At 44.3% G+C, this 17704-nt stretch overlaps 1 protein-coding gene across 2 annotated transcripts in view; it reads left to right on the top strand.

The window, feature by feature from the left end:
• Positions 1-17704, top strand: part of LOC118399457 (RNA polymerase II subunit A C-terminal domain phosphatase-like) — a 130715-nt gene that overhangs the window by 32493 nt on the left and 80518 nt on the right. For both annotated transcript variants that reach the window (XM_035795555.2, XM_035795554.2), the window contains 3 exons: positions 3846-3987; positions 4090-4308; positions 10719-10881. In XM_035795555.2, the coding sequence (XP_035651448.1) occupies positions 3846-3987; positions 4090-4308; positions 10719-10881 (524 nt within the window). The remainder of the gene's footprint in view (positions 1-3845; positions 3988-4089; positions 4309-10718; positions 10882-17704) is intronic.

The following is a 17704-nucleotide window of genomic DNA, read 5'->3' as shown; positions in this document are numbered from 1 at the left end:
GGCGGCATTGCCGTCGGCTGCACTTTGCAATCAGCGGTCCGTGGGGGCTCAACGAGCTCTGTACGTCAGAGCCGGACAAATTCAACCACAGAGAGGAGGAGGGAGAAGGGGAGAGGGAGCACGTAGGGAACCACAGCATACAAGGTCCCACTTCATGTGAAGAGGAAATGTTAAGAAGCTGCCACTGTGTGGGCTGTCGGTACAATGGCCTGAGTGACAGTCATTGTGTGGGCTGTCGGTACAAATGCATGAGACAGTCTTTCATTCATTGTACTGGGATTTATATAGGGGTTGGGCTCACTCTGGGTGACAATGTCTCATAGTGATTTTCTTGATGGTCGATGTCCCTAGAGTTGGATAATGTGTAATAGATGTGCAGCAATGACAGTTCTGTTTTTGCTCTTTCATTCCTCCGTCCCATGCATTTTTCCCATATGGATTTTCCCATGTGACAATGTCAGAATACACCATGTTGTTGCTCACGTACAGTGCCTTCAGAAAGTATTCACACCCCTTTACTTTTTCTACATTTTGTGTTTGAGCCTGAATTTAAAATGTATATGATTTTTGTCACTGATCTACACACAATACCACAATGTCAAAGTGGAATTATCTTTTAAAAATTAAAAGCTGAAATGTCTTGAGTCTTTTGTTATGTCAAGCTTAAAGTTCAGGTGTGAAGGTTCAGGAGTGAAGGTGTGCCTAACAAATTGCATAATAAGTTGCATGGACTCATTCCGTGTTCAATAGTGATTAACATGATTTTTAAATAACTAACCCATCTCTGTACCTCACATACATACATACATACATACATGCATGCATGCATGCATGCATGCATGCATGCATGCATGCAATCAATTATCTGTAAGGCTCCTCAATCGAGTAATTCATTTCCTGAACAGACTCAACAACAAAACAGGGAGATTTTTCAATGCCTCGCAAAAAAGGGAAGCTATTGGTAGATGCTGATTTTCCCTTTGAGCATGGTGACGTTATTAATTAGGCTTTGGATGGTGTATCAATACACCCAGTCACTACAAAGAGACAGGTGTCCTTCCTAACTCAGTTGCTGGAGAGGAAGGAAACCGCTCAGGGATTTCACCATGAAGCCAATGGTGATTTTAAAATAATTAGGGTTTAATGGTTGTGATATGAGAACTGAGGATGGATCAACTTGTAGTTACTGCACAATACTAATCTAAATGACAAAGTGAAGAAAAGGAAGCCTGTACAGAAAAAATACAAATCTAAAACATGCATCTTGTTTGCAACAAGGCTCTTAATTAAGTAATTCTGCAAAGAAATGAACTTCTTGTCCTCAAGGCAAAGTGTTATGTTTGGGGCAAATTTGAGAGGAAAACCTTGTTCAATCTGCTTTACAATAGACACTGGGAGATGAATACCTTTTCAGCAGGATAATAACCTAAAAAAATAAGGCCAAATGGGGTTGCTTACCAAGACGACATTCAATGTTCCCGAGTAGCCTAGTTACACTTGTCGAAGTTTAAAATGTTTCCGGGTTTCCTTTTTAAAGTAATTTACACAGGTAATTCTGATATGTCATATTATCAAAGTGATGTTGACCTCAATATTCTGTAATTGTGTCTGATACTGTACATCTCAGCTTTCCATTGATATGATTAAAGGATATACGTGAGCAATAATGTGTTGAATACTGGTAAAATCCCAATGGGATGAAAGGGTGATAACATAGCAGTGTAGAACTGGCAGCTTTCTCTTGCACATTTTCCAACTCTAGGGACAAAGGCCTTCAAGGAAATCGTCTCCCCAATTGAACTCGACAGCCCAAATTGTGGGGTCTGGCCCATGGGCTAATGTTTTAGCCACCTTGTATAATTCATTTTGTTCAGCCATCTCAAATCTCAGCATTGGCAGTCAGATCATATTCAGAGGATTTGTCTGTCTGGCCGCTGTTGCTATGCAATCTCAAGGCTGACTTGTTGTTCTGGATTATTGGTTTATAGCTAGCTACACAGTCGGAACTGAACAGGCTAGTATCAATTTCAGACACACCTAATCAACTTGGGGAGAAAATATGGCAAAGAATGATAGGCTATCGATGTGCAGAGCAGAGTCAGTATTTGCCGCTGTGGGATGGGCTAACCTTGTGTTGATTGGGTACGGTGCTGCTCTGAGATGCAGGTCTCTTATCTTTGGGTCAGACGTCAAGTGGAAATTGCTGCTCTCTGAACTGACAATGCCAATAAAATAACTGATTGTCAATGGAACCTAATAGATAAATGAAATGCTTCAGGACAATTGTCAATTGGCTTTGAATGTATGATTGAGGCTCCCCCGTAAGTGTTTTTTTGTATTAGTTTCCCCCCCAATTTCGTGGTATCCAATGGGTAGTTAGTCTTGTCCCGTCGCTGCCACTCCCATACGCACTTGGGAGAGGCGAAGGTCAGGAGCCGTGCGTCCTCTGAAACACAACCAACCAAGCCAAGCCGCAATGCTTCTTGACACAATGCCCACTTAATCCGGAAGCCAGCTGCACCAATGTGTCAGAGGAAGCCCCGTACACCTGGCTACCGTGTCAGCGTGCACTGCCCGCCACAGGAGTCGCTAGAGCGAGATGGGACAAGGACATCCCTGCCGGCCTAACCCGGACAGCGCTGGACCAATTGTGCACCACTCCCCGGGTCTCCCAATCACAGCTGGCTGCGACAGAGCCTGGACCCTAACGCAGAATCTCTAGCGGCACAGCTAGTGCCTTAGACCACTGCGCCACTCGGGAGGCCCATTGAAAGTGTTGGTTTTAACAATAAAATCCACTTCCATTTGCTTCCAAGAGTTGTTGTATATTTCTCTCTTCAGTTTGCTCCTCTGTTTATGCAGCTTGGTTGTTAAAGTGGAACTGGCCGCATTTGAACTACTTTGCAGATATGAAATAATTGTACGGAGCCTATCTTTGGCTATAAATAGAGATGCAGATGTCATTTGGCTAGCTAGCCAGATATGTTAATCGCTTCGCTAGCTAACTAGCTACGTTAAACTTGAACTGTCTCTTTGTTGTCAATCAAATGTATTTGGCATTGATCAAATGGGTGGGTAGGCAAGTTCCCATTTCAGTTGTAATAATGAGCAGGCTACTATTCCCCATCGTTTATCAGTGCAATTCTGACGGCCAACTAGCTGAAAAGGTTTGAGAGGGTTTAACGTTACAATTGTAGCTCATCTTGCTCTGGCTAGCATTAGTTGTTGATCTTGTTGTCGATGCGCATAGGCAACTGAGGGAGAGAGATCCTACCCGTTTCACGGTTATATTAATAGGACTGTGAAGTTCCCAAATGTAAGAGGACTCCTGTGGTTTACATATTTACATATTTTCAGAAATCCATTCAGGTGTATTTTGTGGCTCTTAGAGAATACGTTGTAATGATCTAACGTCGCGCTGCTGCTTATAAACACATAGTCCAGTTCAAAGTTAATCATGCCGGGCCCATGTGGCAAATGGTTTATTAGATTATAAGCCTACAGTATCTCTCTGATATGGCGCACCAGTCTGCGTTGACTCGATCCTGGACAAAACACGCGTTTTTATGAGGTTTTATTTGCTGCATTGTGTATTAATTGGCCAAACACATGCCCGAGTTCCCAACCTATATTACTATAGATTTCTCATGTCTTACTAGATGTGAAAATGACCACATCGAAGTGCTCTCATGTCAAGTGTATTCTTCTTGGCGGTGTATATGAACAGATTTGAATAAGATTTCATGTTGCTAAAACGCTGTCAGTTCTACTTTTAAGTTTGGTATCTAGAAACAGACGGTATTCTGTTTTCTCTTCTTGATTGACCCTTTCCTCATCTCTCTCAGGTACAGAGAAGGTGCGTCAGGCCCAAGGCTGTAAACATCTCCATGTGGTGAATCCTGACTGGCTGTGGGGATGTCTGGAGCGCTGGGAGAGGGTGGAGGAATCATTGTATCCACTGAAGGAGGACTACACCAAGACCCAACGGTGCACACACACACACACACACACACACACACACACACACACACACACAGTCACAACAGTACACACACTCGCACAGTTATCTAATGGTGCTTCTGTCTTTAGGAGCAACAGCCCAGTCACGTTCCCTGACCTCCAAGGGTCCTTCCAGAACCCCCGGTTTCCCCCCGCCCCCATTCACCACCACCCTCCAGCTGCCCCTGAGGTGCGGACGTACGACCCAGTCACGGGGAAGCTGATTCGCCGTGGGACTCAGGCCTCCAGACCACCATCTTACCTCCAGGCCTCCATGTCTGCTGCCCATGGCGACCAGACCTCGCTCAGGTACTGACCTGGCAATTCAACTGTGTTCACAACTGTGTGTGGCACGTACTTTTGGATGATGATGGATGACATGCGTGTTCAGACCGGTCCTCTTCTGTGGGTGTCCATCAGATGTATTGATATCTGGGATTGATGTTTGGCTTTTCAGTGCTTCTAAGTACCTAGTAAGTCCTCTTGCCCCCCTCATAGCTAGATGAGCAAGGACACGAGTTCTCGTACCAGTTAGAACATTCTGGAACGTAGCTTGTCTCTGTCCTGTCCTTTTCTTTGCTCTGATGGCTGCTATACGGAGGCGTTGCAGCGTTGGGCCGAAAGGTTGCTGGTTTGAATTGCCGAGCCGAATAGGTGAAAAATCTGCCTATGCCCTTGAGCGAAGCACTTATTCAGTGTTTCCCAAACTCTGTCCTAGGAACCCCCGTGGGTGCACGTTTTGGTTGTTGCCCTAGCACTACACAGCTAATTCAGATAACCAACTCATCATCAAGCTTCGATCATTTGAATCAGCTGTGTAGTGCTAGGGCAACAATCAAAACGTGCACCCAGGGCGGGCCCCAGAACCCAGTTTGGAAAACCCTGTATCGCCTTACATGTAGTAGACCCCTGGGCCCTGTATACAGAAGAGCTCTGAACTTTGCCAGCGTTCAGAAGATGTAACACTCAAAACAATAACTCTGGCAGCGCTTACAGCTGTAACGTAGAGAACAGTGTTCGGTCTGTTTAATCATATTTCTATTAGTAGGCCGGGTACCAACTGTCTGTCTATGAGCCGAGCAGCAGGTGTTTACGCTGCAAGGTGTCTCCCCGACCGACCCAGCTCTAATGAATATAAATATATATGTATACATGAGGCCCACTAGCCTTATATGTTGTGTGGATTTTTTTTCTCCTGGAATTAAATGATTAGCTGATTTCCTGCTGGAGTTTCTGCCTGTTCATTATGTTCTACAGCTAGAGTTGAAGATGAATTAGCATGTTAATGCTGGAAAAGTCTGTTTTTGGAGGAGAAATAAAATACTGGGGCTATGATGAATGTGATGGGAAACTGCTCATTAGTCAGCAAGCAGCTACAATAAGTGGTATTAACAGGTTTGTATTTCCCAGTCCAACCTTAAGGTTGTGTATTACTTGCAGTGTCTGCATGTATTTCTGTTTTTAGTAGTGCAGGTAGCTTCTTTAACCATAGTTTGTCAAGATTAAATCGCTCTCACTTTAGAAAACCTTCTGGCCTTCCTGTGTGAGTCACCAACAGCATCTCTGTCACCTCAATTGGTATGTACCAAAGAGTTAACATCCTAGGCTTGGTGTTGGTCTCAATTCAAATGTTTTCCTTTGAGCTGGCTCCAAATGTTGTGAAAGGTTTTCATCTCTAAATTGGCTGGCGTCTGTTTACCGGACGGTCTCCTTAACTTTCTGCTTTGAGACAGAAAAGTCATGTTAATAACATCAGAATGAAGCTTCGCAGCAGAGCAGAGTTTGTCTCACACACACACACACACACACACACACACACACACACACTGAGGCACAATGCGGAATTTTTGTTACATAAAGCCCAAATTAGAGAGAGATCATCAAACAAACTCCGCTTCCAATTAGAGACCACCAGGAGGATGTGCTGCCGCCTGCAGTACATACTGGGTGATGTGGAGTGTTGTTCCCTCTTAATCGCTCAATACTTTCTTGGTTTCTGGGCAAAATGTTCCTCTCTACATCACCACTCAGTGGGACCAGCCTTTCTCAGCGGTTTATCCTCAGCTAGCTACACTCCTGTTCTCAACGAGGTCCTCTAACCAGATCTAACAGGACTGTAGTGAGACGTGCCAACCCCAGGACTGTCTACTCTATCTTCAACAGATATTGTTTGTAGAGCACGACCGATATGTTTGTTTTTGTGTGTCCGATAATGATTCTGACTTTTCGGGGGACAAACGTGCCGATATACTGTTTTACTGCGAGATTGAAAAAGTGTTTTTCAACACTAAATTCTCAAACTGCCATCCAAAAGAGCAATTGTCCAGTAACTTCATATGTTGATGTCCTACATCGTGAAAATAATGACACAGCATGAGAATGGGCACTAGTGTTCAGATCAGCATGAGAATGGGCACTAGTGTTCAGATCAGCATGAGAATGGGCACTAGTGTTCAGATCAGCATGAGAATGGGCACTAGTGTTCAGATCAGCATGAGAATGGGCACTAGTGTTCAGATCAGCATGAGAATGGGCACTAGTGTTCAGATCAGCATGAGAATGGGCACTAGTGTTCAGATCAGCATGAGAATGGGCACTAGTGTTCAGATCAGCATGAGAATGGGCACTAGTGTTCAGATCAGCATGAGAATGGGCACTAGTGTTCAGATCAGCATGAGAATGGGCACTAGTGTTCAGATCAGCATGAGAATGGGCACTAGTGTTCAGATCAGCATGAGAATGGGCACTAGTGTTCAGATCAGCATGAGAATGGGCACTAGTGTTCAGATCAGCATGAGAATGGGCACTAGTGTTCAGATCAGCATGAGAATGGGCACTAGTGTTCAGATCAGCATGAGAATGGGCACTAGTGTTCAGATCAGCATGAGAATGGGCACTAGTGTTCAGATCAGCATGAGAATGGGCACTAGTGTTCAGATCAGCATGAGAATGGGCACTAGTGTTCAGATCAGCATGAGAATGGGCACTAGTGTTCAGATCAGCATGAGAATGGGCACTAGTGTTCAGATCAGCATGAGAATGGGCACTAGTGTTCAGATCAGCATGAGAATGGGCACTAGTGTTCAGATCAGCATGAGAATGGGCACTAGTGTTCAGATCAGCATGAGAATGGGCACTAGTGTTCAGATCAGCATGAGAATGGGCACTAGTGTTCAGATCAGCATGAGAATGGGCACTAGTGTTCAGAGAATCAGCATGAGAATGGGCACTAGTGTTCAGATCAGCATGAGAATGGGCACTAGTGTTCAGATCAGCATGAGAATGGGCACTAGTGTTCAGATCAGCATGAGAATGGGCACTAGTGTTCAGATCAGCATGAGAATGGGCATCCTATTTATTGAATATCGAGTTGGAATTATTGGCAGCATATCAGAAAAGAATGGGCATATCAGTGTTCTAGATTTTCCCAGCCTCACCTTGGCTCCAGCCTCAACTTGGCTACACACACACACACACACACACACACACACACACACACACACACACACACACACACACACACACAGCCTCACCTTGGCACGTCCTCAGATTGCAAACATGAGAATGGGCACTAGTGTTTCTGGGTTCTCCGTCATCTGTAAAATGCATGAGAATGGGGAGAAGTGATTGTGTTCAAATCAGCATGAGAATGGGCACTAGTGTTCAGATCAGCATGAGAATGGGCACTTAGTATATCTGTAATTTCCTACTATCCCAGTGGATCTCTCTCTGGTCTGCAAACCGCTCTGTCTCCCACTGGGAAATGTCTCATTTTCACAGCGTTTAAAAGCCCAGAAGTTGCACCCCTCCTCCCTTCCTCTCCCTCCACCCTCGTTCCCTTCTTCCCTACATGTTCTCCCCCTACACTCTGTGGGACACATCACAGATGCGTCCTGCTTCGTGTCGAAGTTGTCCTAGATTAAAAAGGAAAGTTTAATGGGTAGCATCTGTCATTTTTCTGATATTAATTTTAGAATTTCACTGTATCGTTCCTCAAACATCTGTCCTTAACTGTATTAACCATATACTCCTGATAGCCCCTATGTCTAGTAGGGCTGTATATTAACCATATACTCCTGATAGCCCCTATGTCTAGTAGGGCTGTATATTAACCATATATCCCCTATGTCTAGTAGGGCTGTATGGCCCCTATGTCTAGTAGCTCTGTATATATACTCCTGATAGCCCCTATGTCTTGTAGGGCTGTATATATCCTGATAGCCCCTATGTCTAGTAGGGCTGTATAGCCCAGCCTGTATATTAACCATATACCTTGGCCCCTATGTCTAGTAGGGCTGTATATTAACCAGCCTCATAGGGCTCACACACACACCACATACTCACTGAGCCCCTATGTCTAGTAGGGCATATTAACCATATACTCCTGATAGCCCCTATGTCTACATATTAACCATATACATAGCCCCTATGTCTAGTAGGGCTGTACCATATACACCCCTATGTCTACTGTATATTAACCATATACACTGTATATTAACCATATACTCACACACCCCTATGTCACACCATATACATAGCCCCTATGTCTAGTAGGGCTGTACCATATACTCCTGATAGCCCCTATGTCTTGTAGGGCTGTATATTAACCATATACTCCTGATAGCCCTATGTCCTCACCATATACTCCTGATAGCCCCTATGTCTAGTAGGGCTGTATATTAACCATATACTCCTGATAGCCCCTGCCTAAACATTGTGCCCCTATGTCTAGTAGGGCAGTATATTAACCATATACTCCTGATAGCCCCTATGTCTAGTAGGGCTCCATATACTCCTGATAGCCCCTTGTCTAGTAGGGTTTCCATATACTCCTGATAGCCCCTATGTCTAGTAGGGCTGTAAAATGCTATATTAGTAGCAGATACCAGTCATTGGGAGAAGTGATTGTGTTGTACAAATGTCTACTGTATGTGACTGGACAGGAGGAGCTAGATTAAAATAGACTAATCAGATTATGTCTAGTAGGGCTGTATATTAGAACATGTTATGTATCCCCCTATGTCTTGTAGGGCTGTATATTAACCATATACTCCTGATAGCCCCTATGTCTAGTAGGGCTGTATATTAACCATATATCCTGTAATAGCCCCTATGTCAGTGGATGTATATTAACCATATACTCTGAAGCCCCTCTGTCTCCCACTGGGAAATGTCTCATTTTCACAGCTGTTTAAAAGCCCATATACTTGCACCCCTCCTCCCTTCCTCTCCCTCCACCCTCTAGTAGTGTATATTAACCATCCCATTCTTCCCTATGTCATGTTCTCCCCCTGATAGCCCCTATGTCTGTAGGGCTGTATATTAACCATATACATAGCCCCTATGTCTAGTAGGGCTGTATATTAACCATATACTCCTGATAGCCCCTATGTCTAGTAGGGCTGTATATTAACCATATACTCCTGATAGCCCCTATGTCTAGTAGGGCTGTATATTAACCATATACTCCTGATAGCCCCTATGTCTAGTAGGGCTGTATATTAACCATATACTCCTGATAGCCCCTATGTCTAGTAGGGCTGTATATTAACCATATACTCCTGATAGCCCCTATGTCCTAGATTAAAAAGGAAAGTTTAATGGGCCCCTATGTCTAGTAGGGCTGTCATTTTACTGATATTAATTTTTAACCATTTCACCCCTATGTATCTGTATATTCAAACATCTGTCCTTAACTGTCTCCCGTGTCTTAGGGCTGAAAACCATATACTCCTGATAGCCCCTATGTCTAGTAGGGCTGTATATTAACCATGCCTACTCCTGATAGCCCCTATGTCTAGTAGGGCTGTATATTAACCATATACTCCTGATAGCCCCTATGTCTAGTAGGGCTGTATATTAACCATATACTCCTGGCCCCTATGTCTAGTGTGTATATTAACCATATACTCCTGTAGCCCCTAGTCTAGTAGGGCTGTATATTAACCATATACTCCTGATAGCCCCTATGTCTAGTAGGGCTGTATATTAACCATATATGTCTAGTAGGGCTCCATGATAGCCCCTATGTCTAGTAGGGCTGTATATTAACCATATACTCCTGATAGCCCCTATGTCTAGTAGGGCTGTATATTAACCATATACTCCTGATAGCCCCTATGTCTAGTAGGGCTGTATATTAACCATATACTCCTGATAGCCCCTATGTCTAGTAGGGCTGTATATTAACCATATACTCCTGATAGCCCCTATGTCTAGTAGGGCTGTATATTAACCATATACTCCTGATAGCCCCTATGTCTAGTAGGGCTGTATATTAACCATATACTCCTGATAGCCCCTATGTCTAGTAGGGCTGTATATTAACCATATACTCCTGATAGCCCCTATGTCTGTAGGGCTGTATATTAACCATATACTCCTGATAGCCCCTATGTCTAGTAGGGCTGTATATTAACCATATACTCCTGATAGCCCCTATGGCTGTTGGGCTGTATATTAACCATATACTCCTGATAGCCCCTATGGCTGTTGGGCTGTAAGCCTGACCCTCTACTGAAAGTTTAGAACGTAATGGAAAAATAGAGCCGTTTTGGAGGCTGCGTGTAATTAGAAGACGCACAAAGGGGTGTTTCTCTTCCTCTTTCCCACAATCGGTGATAACAAGTCACTGGTTTTCTTATGGTGATTCACAATAATTGGGTAACAGTTGGAGATGTTTGTGTCTGGCTGACGGTGGTTTGTTGTGGTGTGACCAGGAGGGGTCAGAAGGACCAACAGGGGGAGACGGCGGGTCCCTCCAGTCGAGACGACGAGCAGCCTGGACCCTCCTGTCGGCGGAGGGAACGCCAGCCCAGCATGTCAGAGACCAACCCCCTCTACACATTCTGTAAAGAAGACCTGGACAGCATGGACAAGGAGGTGAGGAACATTATACCTGCTAAACATTTTTCAAAGATGTGTGCATACTGAAAGAAATACTAACAGATCTGGTTGGAAGGACCATGGAAAATACATTCTGTCACAAACACAATACCTTTACATGTGACTCACGTGAACTCTGTGTGAATACAGATTCTATACAGTCTCCAGGCAGGGTTGGGGCCGTACGGTGGACTCTCTGCGGCAAGCTATTTTGAGCTTCTAATATCTGCCATACACAGAACCCCCCCCACACACACACACACACACACACACACACACAGAACTAGACAGTACCACTCGGACATAAAAACATCAGTACATCCTTTGATGTTCCATCTCTCTCTTTAAGGAAAGTATTCTGAGAATATAATCATTACACACACACACACACACACACACACACACACACACAGTTGTTATAGTGCTGTTTTTCCCTGGCACATCCACTCTGTGCAGACTGTGCATCTCTAGCCTCCAAGCTAGATAATGGTGTTTAATGACATCTGAGGGCTGCTAATGTGTCAGGGGACAGACTCCTGGGTCCTCTCCAGCAGCCTCTATTTGTCTCAGTAGGGCTGTCCAGAGTGTGCCTGACTGGAAAAGCTGTCAGTTCTCTGCTTGTTCAGAAAATGACAAAGTATTCCTCCACCTGAAGTTTCTCCACCTCCACCTGGTACTTCTGTCCTCTGCTCTCTGTCACTCACTCATCTGGCATGTTGTGTGACTGTGCGCTCTGCATTGTTAATGATGATGATGGCATCACATAGTTTTAATTCATTCCCCACGGAGTCCAACTCTTGTCCCCCGACTTATGTCTGGCTGTTAAGCGAAGTTCCTCGTCACACGACATGCTCTAATTGACTGGTTAAAGGGAGCCTGAGTGATGCCTCTACGTCCGTTTGAGGTTGAGCTGTCTCGCTTTCTGCCATGCTTATTATTTATACACACACACACACACAGAGACAGTCAGACAGACAGAAATCATTTGTATATAAGTTAAGTTATTTGGAGAGAGACGAGGTGAAAGAAATTAGAATCTGATGGCTAAATAGAAACTGTAGCGACACTCCTGATAGAAATCTGTGTGACGACGTTTTCTCTCCACTTCCTGACCTGGGTTTTATTATTGTCATATAGAAGATGACTGGTGGCACTTTTGATACTCTTCTTTCAGGATGTTTCTCGCGCTCACCTCCATCCCCCTGTCTCTATCCCCCAGTCTCTATCCATCTCTCCACCTCTCACTCTCATTCTCCCTCCCTCCCTTGCCACCAGTACAGGGCACACAGTTTGTCATGGCAAATGGGTTCCAGTTGTGAGTTTCAATCCAATGGTTTAGATATCACTGTGACTGGGGACACTGCTTGACGAAGGGCTTGTTGTGAACCAGGAGACTGCAGAAATGGATTATGTCTGTGGCACCCCATTCCCTTTATTGGATTTGCCTTTGTGTTCTCAATAACGTACCTATCCTCTTTAGAGGGATTGACTGAGCTCTGGTAAAAAAAAAAGTAGTACACTACATAGGGAATAGGGTGCCATTTCAGACACACATAAAGTGAACGTCTTCAGTCTCTCTCGGTCTGTTTATGAGTTCAACTGAAAGATAAAGTTCTGTAACCCTGGTCGCCGCTGCTGTGTCAGGGTCTTCCATGAGAAGATACATTTTAGTTTTCCGTGTTGATGGGAGAATGCTCAGGCTGCACCATGTGTCTTTTTTTAAAACCACAGACTTAGAAATAAAATGTCTTAGCCCTAAAGATCTTGTTACTTCTCTCTTTTTGATGGGTAACGTTACCTCTCTGTCTACAGAATATCTCTGTTCTGAGTAGGTGTTCCGAATGGCTGTGTGTGGATAAGGATAATTTTTTTTTTTTAGTATTGTTATTACATTACGTCTGTGAACCATGAGACGCCTTCCCATCGAATTTACAATTTGCTACTTTTGCCATCTGCTTTTTATCATTGACCACACGTACAGGGGTCAATAACATAACTAGACATGGGATGTGTAATATACCAATACAATGTTCATTCATCTCCATATCTCCGAAGTCATTTCAGTATGGCGTTATTAACCCCTTGTTATAACCCATCTCTCTCTGTTGTTGTAAACCATATTGGTTGTCCCATTTTCCCATTATGTCCTATAACTGTTGTTGTAGGTCTGTTATCTAACATCACCCAGCCTGTTTTCAGTGTTCTCTGCTCCCCTGGGTGTCGGGGACAATTGGTTTAGTTTTTTTCATCAAGCTTCACCGAGCCTGTGTTAGAATGGTCATTAAGCCTCTCCCATCCTTCTTTAAAATGGCTGTTTTCTTTAACGTAGCTACTTTCTCATTCAAAGGAAAGAACAGCCTGCCTACAATCAAACCTAGTTTGATAATGCCGTGGCGCTGCTGCTGGTGCTGCAGCACGACAAGGACCCCAAACACACATCCAAAAGCACCCAGGAGTGGTTAAGAAGAGACGCTGGACTGTTCTGGAGTGGCCAGCGAATCGGAATCACATCCAAAATCTATGGCGAAATTTGAAAACTCTTTTTTTGATTTCACCTTTATTTAACTAGGTAGGCCAGTTGAGAACATTTTCTCATTTACAACTGTGACCTGATCAAGATAATGCAAAGCAGTGGACACAAAACAGCGTTGCACATAAACACACATACAGTCAATAACACAAAAGAAAAGAAAAATAGAAAAATCTATGTACAGTGTGTGCAGATGTAGAAGAGTAGGGAGGTAGGCAATACATTTAGCCATAGAGGTGAAAATAATTGCAATTTAACATTAATACTGGAGTGATAGATGTGCAGATGATGTGCAAGTAGAGATACTGGGGTGCAAGAGGGTAAGTAATAATATGGGGATGAGGTAGTTGGGTGTGCTATTTACAGATTGGCTGTGTACAGGTACAGTGATCGGTAAGCTGCTCAGACAGCTGATGCTTAAAGTTAGAGAGGGAGATATAAGACTCCAGCTTCAGAGATTTTTGCAATTTGCTGCATTACATGTAACAGACGAAACAAGTGAATGAGCTAAGGATGTAAGGTTGAGGTTAATTTGCAGTTCATTTCATTCTGTCTGTCTGAGTCATGAAATGTATCAAGCATTCTGGGGCTTTTTGTCGCCTTGGCGGCCATCTAAACTGTGTAAAGAATGTCTGACCAGCCACCACAGCAGCGGCAGCCAGCAGATCACTGTGACCGAAGCGATAACAGGGGAATCTGTGGTGTTCTTTTTGAACTAACCTTAACTGACTCGAGAAGAATCGTTATTCTTTTTTGTTTGAACGGCTGGCCGCAATGAATCGCAGTGAAGGCTTGATACACACTCCTCCGGCTCAACACAGCACCTCCAGAGACGTGCTCAAACCAACAACTCTGTCATATGTGTGTGTGCTAGAAAATAGATCATGCTGGTTGGAGGCTACATAGAGACATATTCTGCTTAAAGTCGTACTATAATTGAGTGCATACATTGTATTGGTTGATTTTAAATTAACATGATAGAGAAAAATATAAACTCGGCAAAGTAACAAATGTCCTCTCACTGTCAACTGCGTTTATTTTCAGCAAACTTAACATGTGTAAATATTTGTATGAATATAAGATTCAACAACTGAGACATAAACTGAACAAGTTCCACAGACATGTGACTAACAGAAATGGAATAATGTGTCCCTGAACAAAAGGGGGGGTCAAAATCAAAAGTAACAGTCAGTATCTGGTGTGGCCACCAGCTGCATTAAGTACTTCAGTGCATTTCATCCTTATGGACTGCACCAGATTTGCCAGTTATTGCTGTGAGATGTTACCCCCACTCTTCTACCAAGGCACCTGCAAGTTCATGGACATTTCTTGGCGGAGATCCTGGCTCTTCGCTGGCCACGGCAGAACACTGACATTCCTGTCTTGCAGGAAATCACGCAAGGAACAAGCGGTATGGATGGTGACATTGTCATGGTTGTCGGGACGAGCGTGCAGGAAGGGTACCACATGAGGGAGGAGGATGTCGTCCCTGTAACGCACAGCGTTGAGATTGCCTGCAATGATGCTGCGACACACCGCCCCAGACCATGACGGACCCCCAACCTCCAAATCGATCCCGCTCCAGAGTATAGGCCTCGGTGTAACGCTCATTACTTTGATGATAAATGCGATTCCGACCGTCACCCCTGGTGAGACAAAACCGCGACTCGTCGGTGAAGAGCACTTTTTGCCAGTCCTGTCTGGTCCAGACTGGGTGGGTTTGTGCCCATAGGCGACGTTGTTGCCGGTCATGTCTGGTGAGGACCTGCCTTAAAACAGGCCTACAAGCCCTCAGTCCAGCCTCTCTCTGCCTATTGTGGACAGTCTGAGCACTGATGGAGGGATTGTGCATTCCTGGTGTAACTCGGGCAGTTGTTGTTGCCATCTTGTACCTGTCCTGCAGGTGTGACTTTCAGATGTACCGATCCTGTGCAGGTCTTGTTACACGTGGTCTGCCACTGCGAGGACGATCAACTATCCGTCCTGTCTCCCTGTAGCGCTATCTTAGGCGTCTCACAGTACAGACATTGCAATTTATTGCCCTGGCCACATCTGCAGTCCTCATGCCTCCTTGCAGCATGACTAAGGCACATTCACGCAGATGAGCAGGGACCCTGGGTATCTTTCTTGTGGTGTTTTTCAGTCAGTAGAAAGGCCGCTATAGTGTCCTAAGTTTTCATAACTGTGACCTTAATTGCCTACCTTCTGTAAGCTGTTAGTGTCTTAACGACCGTTCCGCGGGTGCATGTTCATTAATTGTTTATGGTTCATTGAACAAGCATGGGAAACAGTGTTTAAACCCTTTACAATGAAGATCTGTTGAGTTATTTGGATTTTTACAAATTATCTTTGAAAGACAGGGTCCTGAAAAGGGAGCGTTTCTTTACTTGCTGAGTTCATGTGAAGCCGCCACAAAATCAAGTGTTCTTAGCTGCAGATATCACAAAGGAAATATGGCAAAAATTCCGGAGAGACTGATTCATTGTGCGTGTCTGTCTCTGCACATGTGCGCGTGCTTTATAAATGGCATATAGACTGAGCAGTTAGTCTAACTAATAATCTCTTCAGAGTCCCCTCGCCTCTCAGTCCGATGCTTATTCTGTCCCCGTGTTTTAACTATGCATTTATTCTGCTCTGTATTGGAGTCCATTAAGAGGAACTCTGTGTATAATATCTTTCATGGTTCAGTGGTATTTTTTAAAGCATTTTTTTTTTTTTTTACTCGATTTCAGCTTTATTATTGTTCCGTGGTCTTTATGAAGATGTGATGATGGTTTAGTTGAGTGGATTAGTTCTCTGTTATGCAAGACAGGAGCATCTAGAACATACTGCATATCAATTAATCTGTCCACTTTAATTGGTGCATTATGTACAAGTTGTAACCCAACAGGGGTTTAAAAGTGTGCCTACTTTGCAACTGCCACGACGTGAAATAGACTGTACCCTTTTAATGCGTGCTTCCAAAACAGCGATAGCAAAGCCGGTTGAGTGAAAATACCAACCACTGGGGTGCCCTGTAATACTGTTTTAAATGTCATCCTCTTCACTCGTCCCACTTCTCTCTCTCTCTCCTCATTTTCCTTTCCTGCCTTTTCAGAAAGGCCTGCTCATGACATTTTTAAACGTATGAAAACTTTGGAGGAAGAAAAACATTTGGTGGTGCTGGCTTTGCGTCACAAATGGCACCCTCTTCCCATTTTAGTGGACTTCTTTTGACCTTGGCCCATAGGGTTCTGGTCAAAAGTATTCCACTATATACAGGGAATAGCGTGCCATTTGGGACGAACCCGGAGTCCTATCTCAGTCAGGTAGGCTTGATGCAGGCTCACATTTAAATGTCAGGGCTGGTTCCATCCCTGGATGTGTCATTCTACGAAGAGTAGCTAAATGTGTACGGTTGCCTGGTGACGTGTCGTAGCGGTGTATGCCAACTGGGTGACCTTTACTTTATAACCCATTCAGTCTTAGTGCTGTTATTACCGAGCCTTTAGCATTCTGCCATAACCCACTGCAAGCAGTTATGCTAACATCTGCTTTAGCATATCTGGTTTAGGTGACATTTATATCCTTTGGCCATTCAACCGTGTTAGCTTTGTAGCGGTGTAGTTACGCAGCCTTTAGCTTTACGCCACCATTTCATTGGCCTTGTGGTTTGGGTCCGCCCCGAGATTGGATGGTTGGGAGTTGGATCCCCGGCTGAGTCATACCGAAGACTATAAGAATGAGACCCGGCGTCTCCTTGTCACTCTGCATTAAGGAGAGAGATTTTGGGTAAGGCCCTCTGATAGACTAGAGTCCTGTCCAGGGGTTGTACTTTGTACATCAAGCTGCCTCGCGCTACAGCAACAGGAGATCGGCTCCAGTAGCATTACACCATAGGACACTGCTTGCACCTAATGGCCATTAGAACTACACTGCTCAAAAAAATAAAGGGAACACTTAAACAACACAATGTAACTCCAAGTCAATCACACTTCTGTGAAATCAAACTTTCCACTTAGGAAGCAACACTGATTGACAATAAATTTCACATGCTGTTGTGCAAATGGAATAGACAACAGGTGGAAATTATAGGCAGCAAGACCTCTCCTATAAAGGAGTGGTTCTGCAGGTGGGAACCACAGACCACTTCTCAGTTCCTATGCCTCCTGGCTGATGTTTTGGTCACTTTTGAATGCTGGCGGTGCTTTCACTCTAGTGGTAGCATGAGACGGAGTCTACAACCCACACAAGTGGCTCAGGTAGTGCAGCTCATCCAGGATGGCACATCAAAGCGAGCTGTGGCAAGAA

The sequence above is a fragment of the Oncorhynchus keta genome, chromosome 20, assembly GCF_023373465.1.
Source record: "Oncorhynchus keta strain PuntledgeMale-10-30-2019 chromosome 20, Oket_V2, whole genome shotgun sequence".
Lineage (NCBI taxonomy): Eukaryota > Metazoa > Chordata > Actinopteri > Salmoniformes > Salmonidae > Oncorhynchus > Oncorhynchus keta.
Note: the sequence above shows the minus strand (reverse complement) of the source record. Positions and strands in the feature narration are given on the sequence as shown.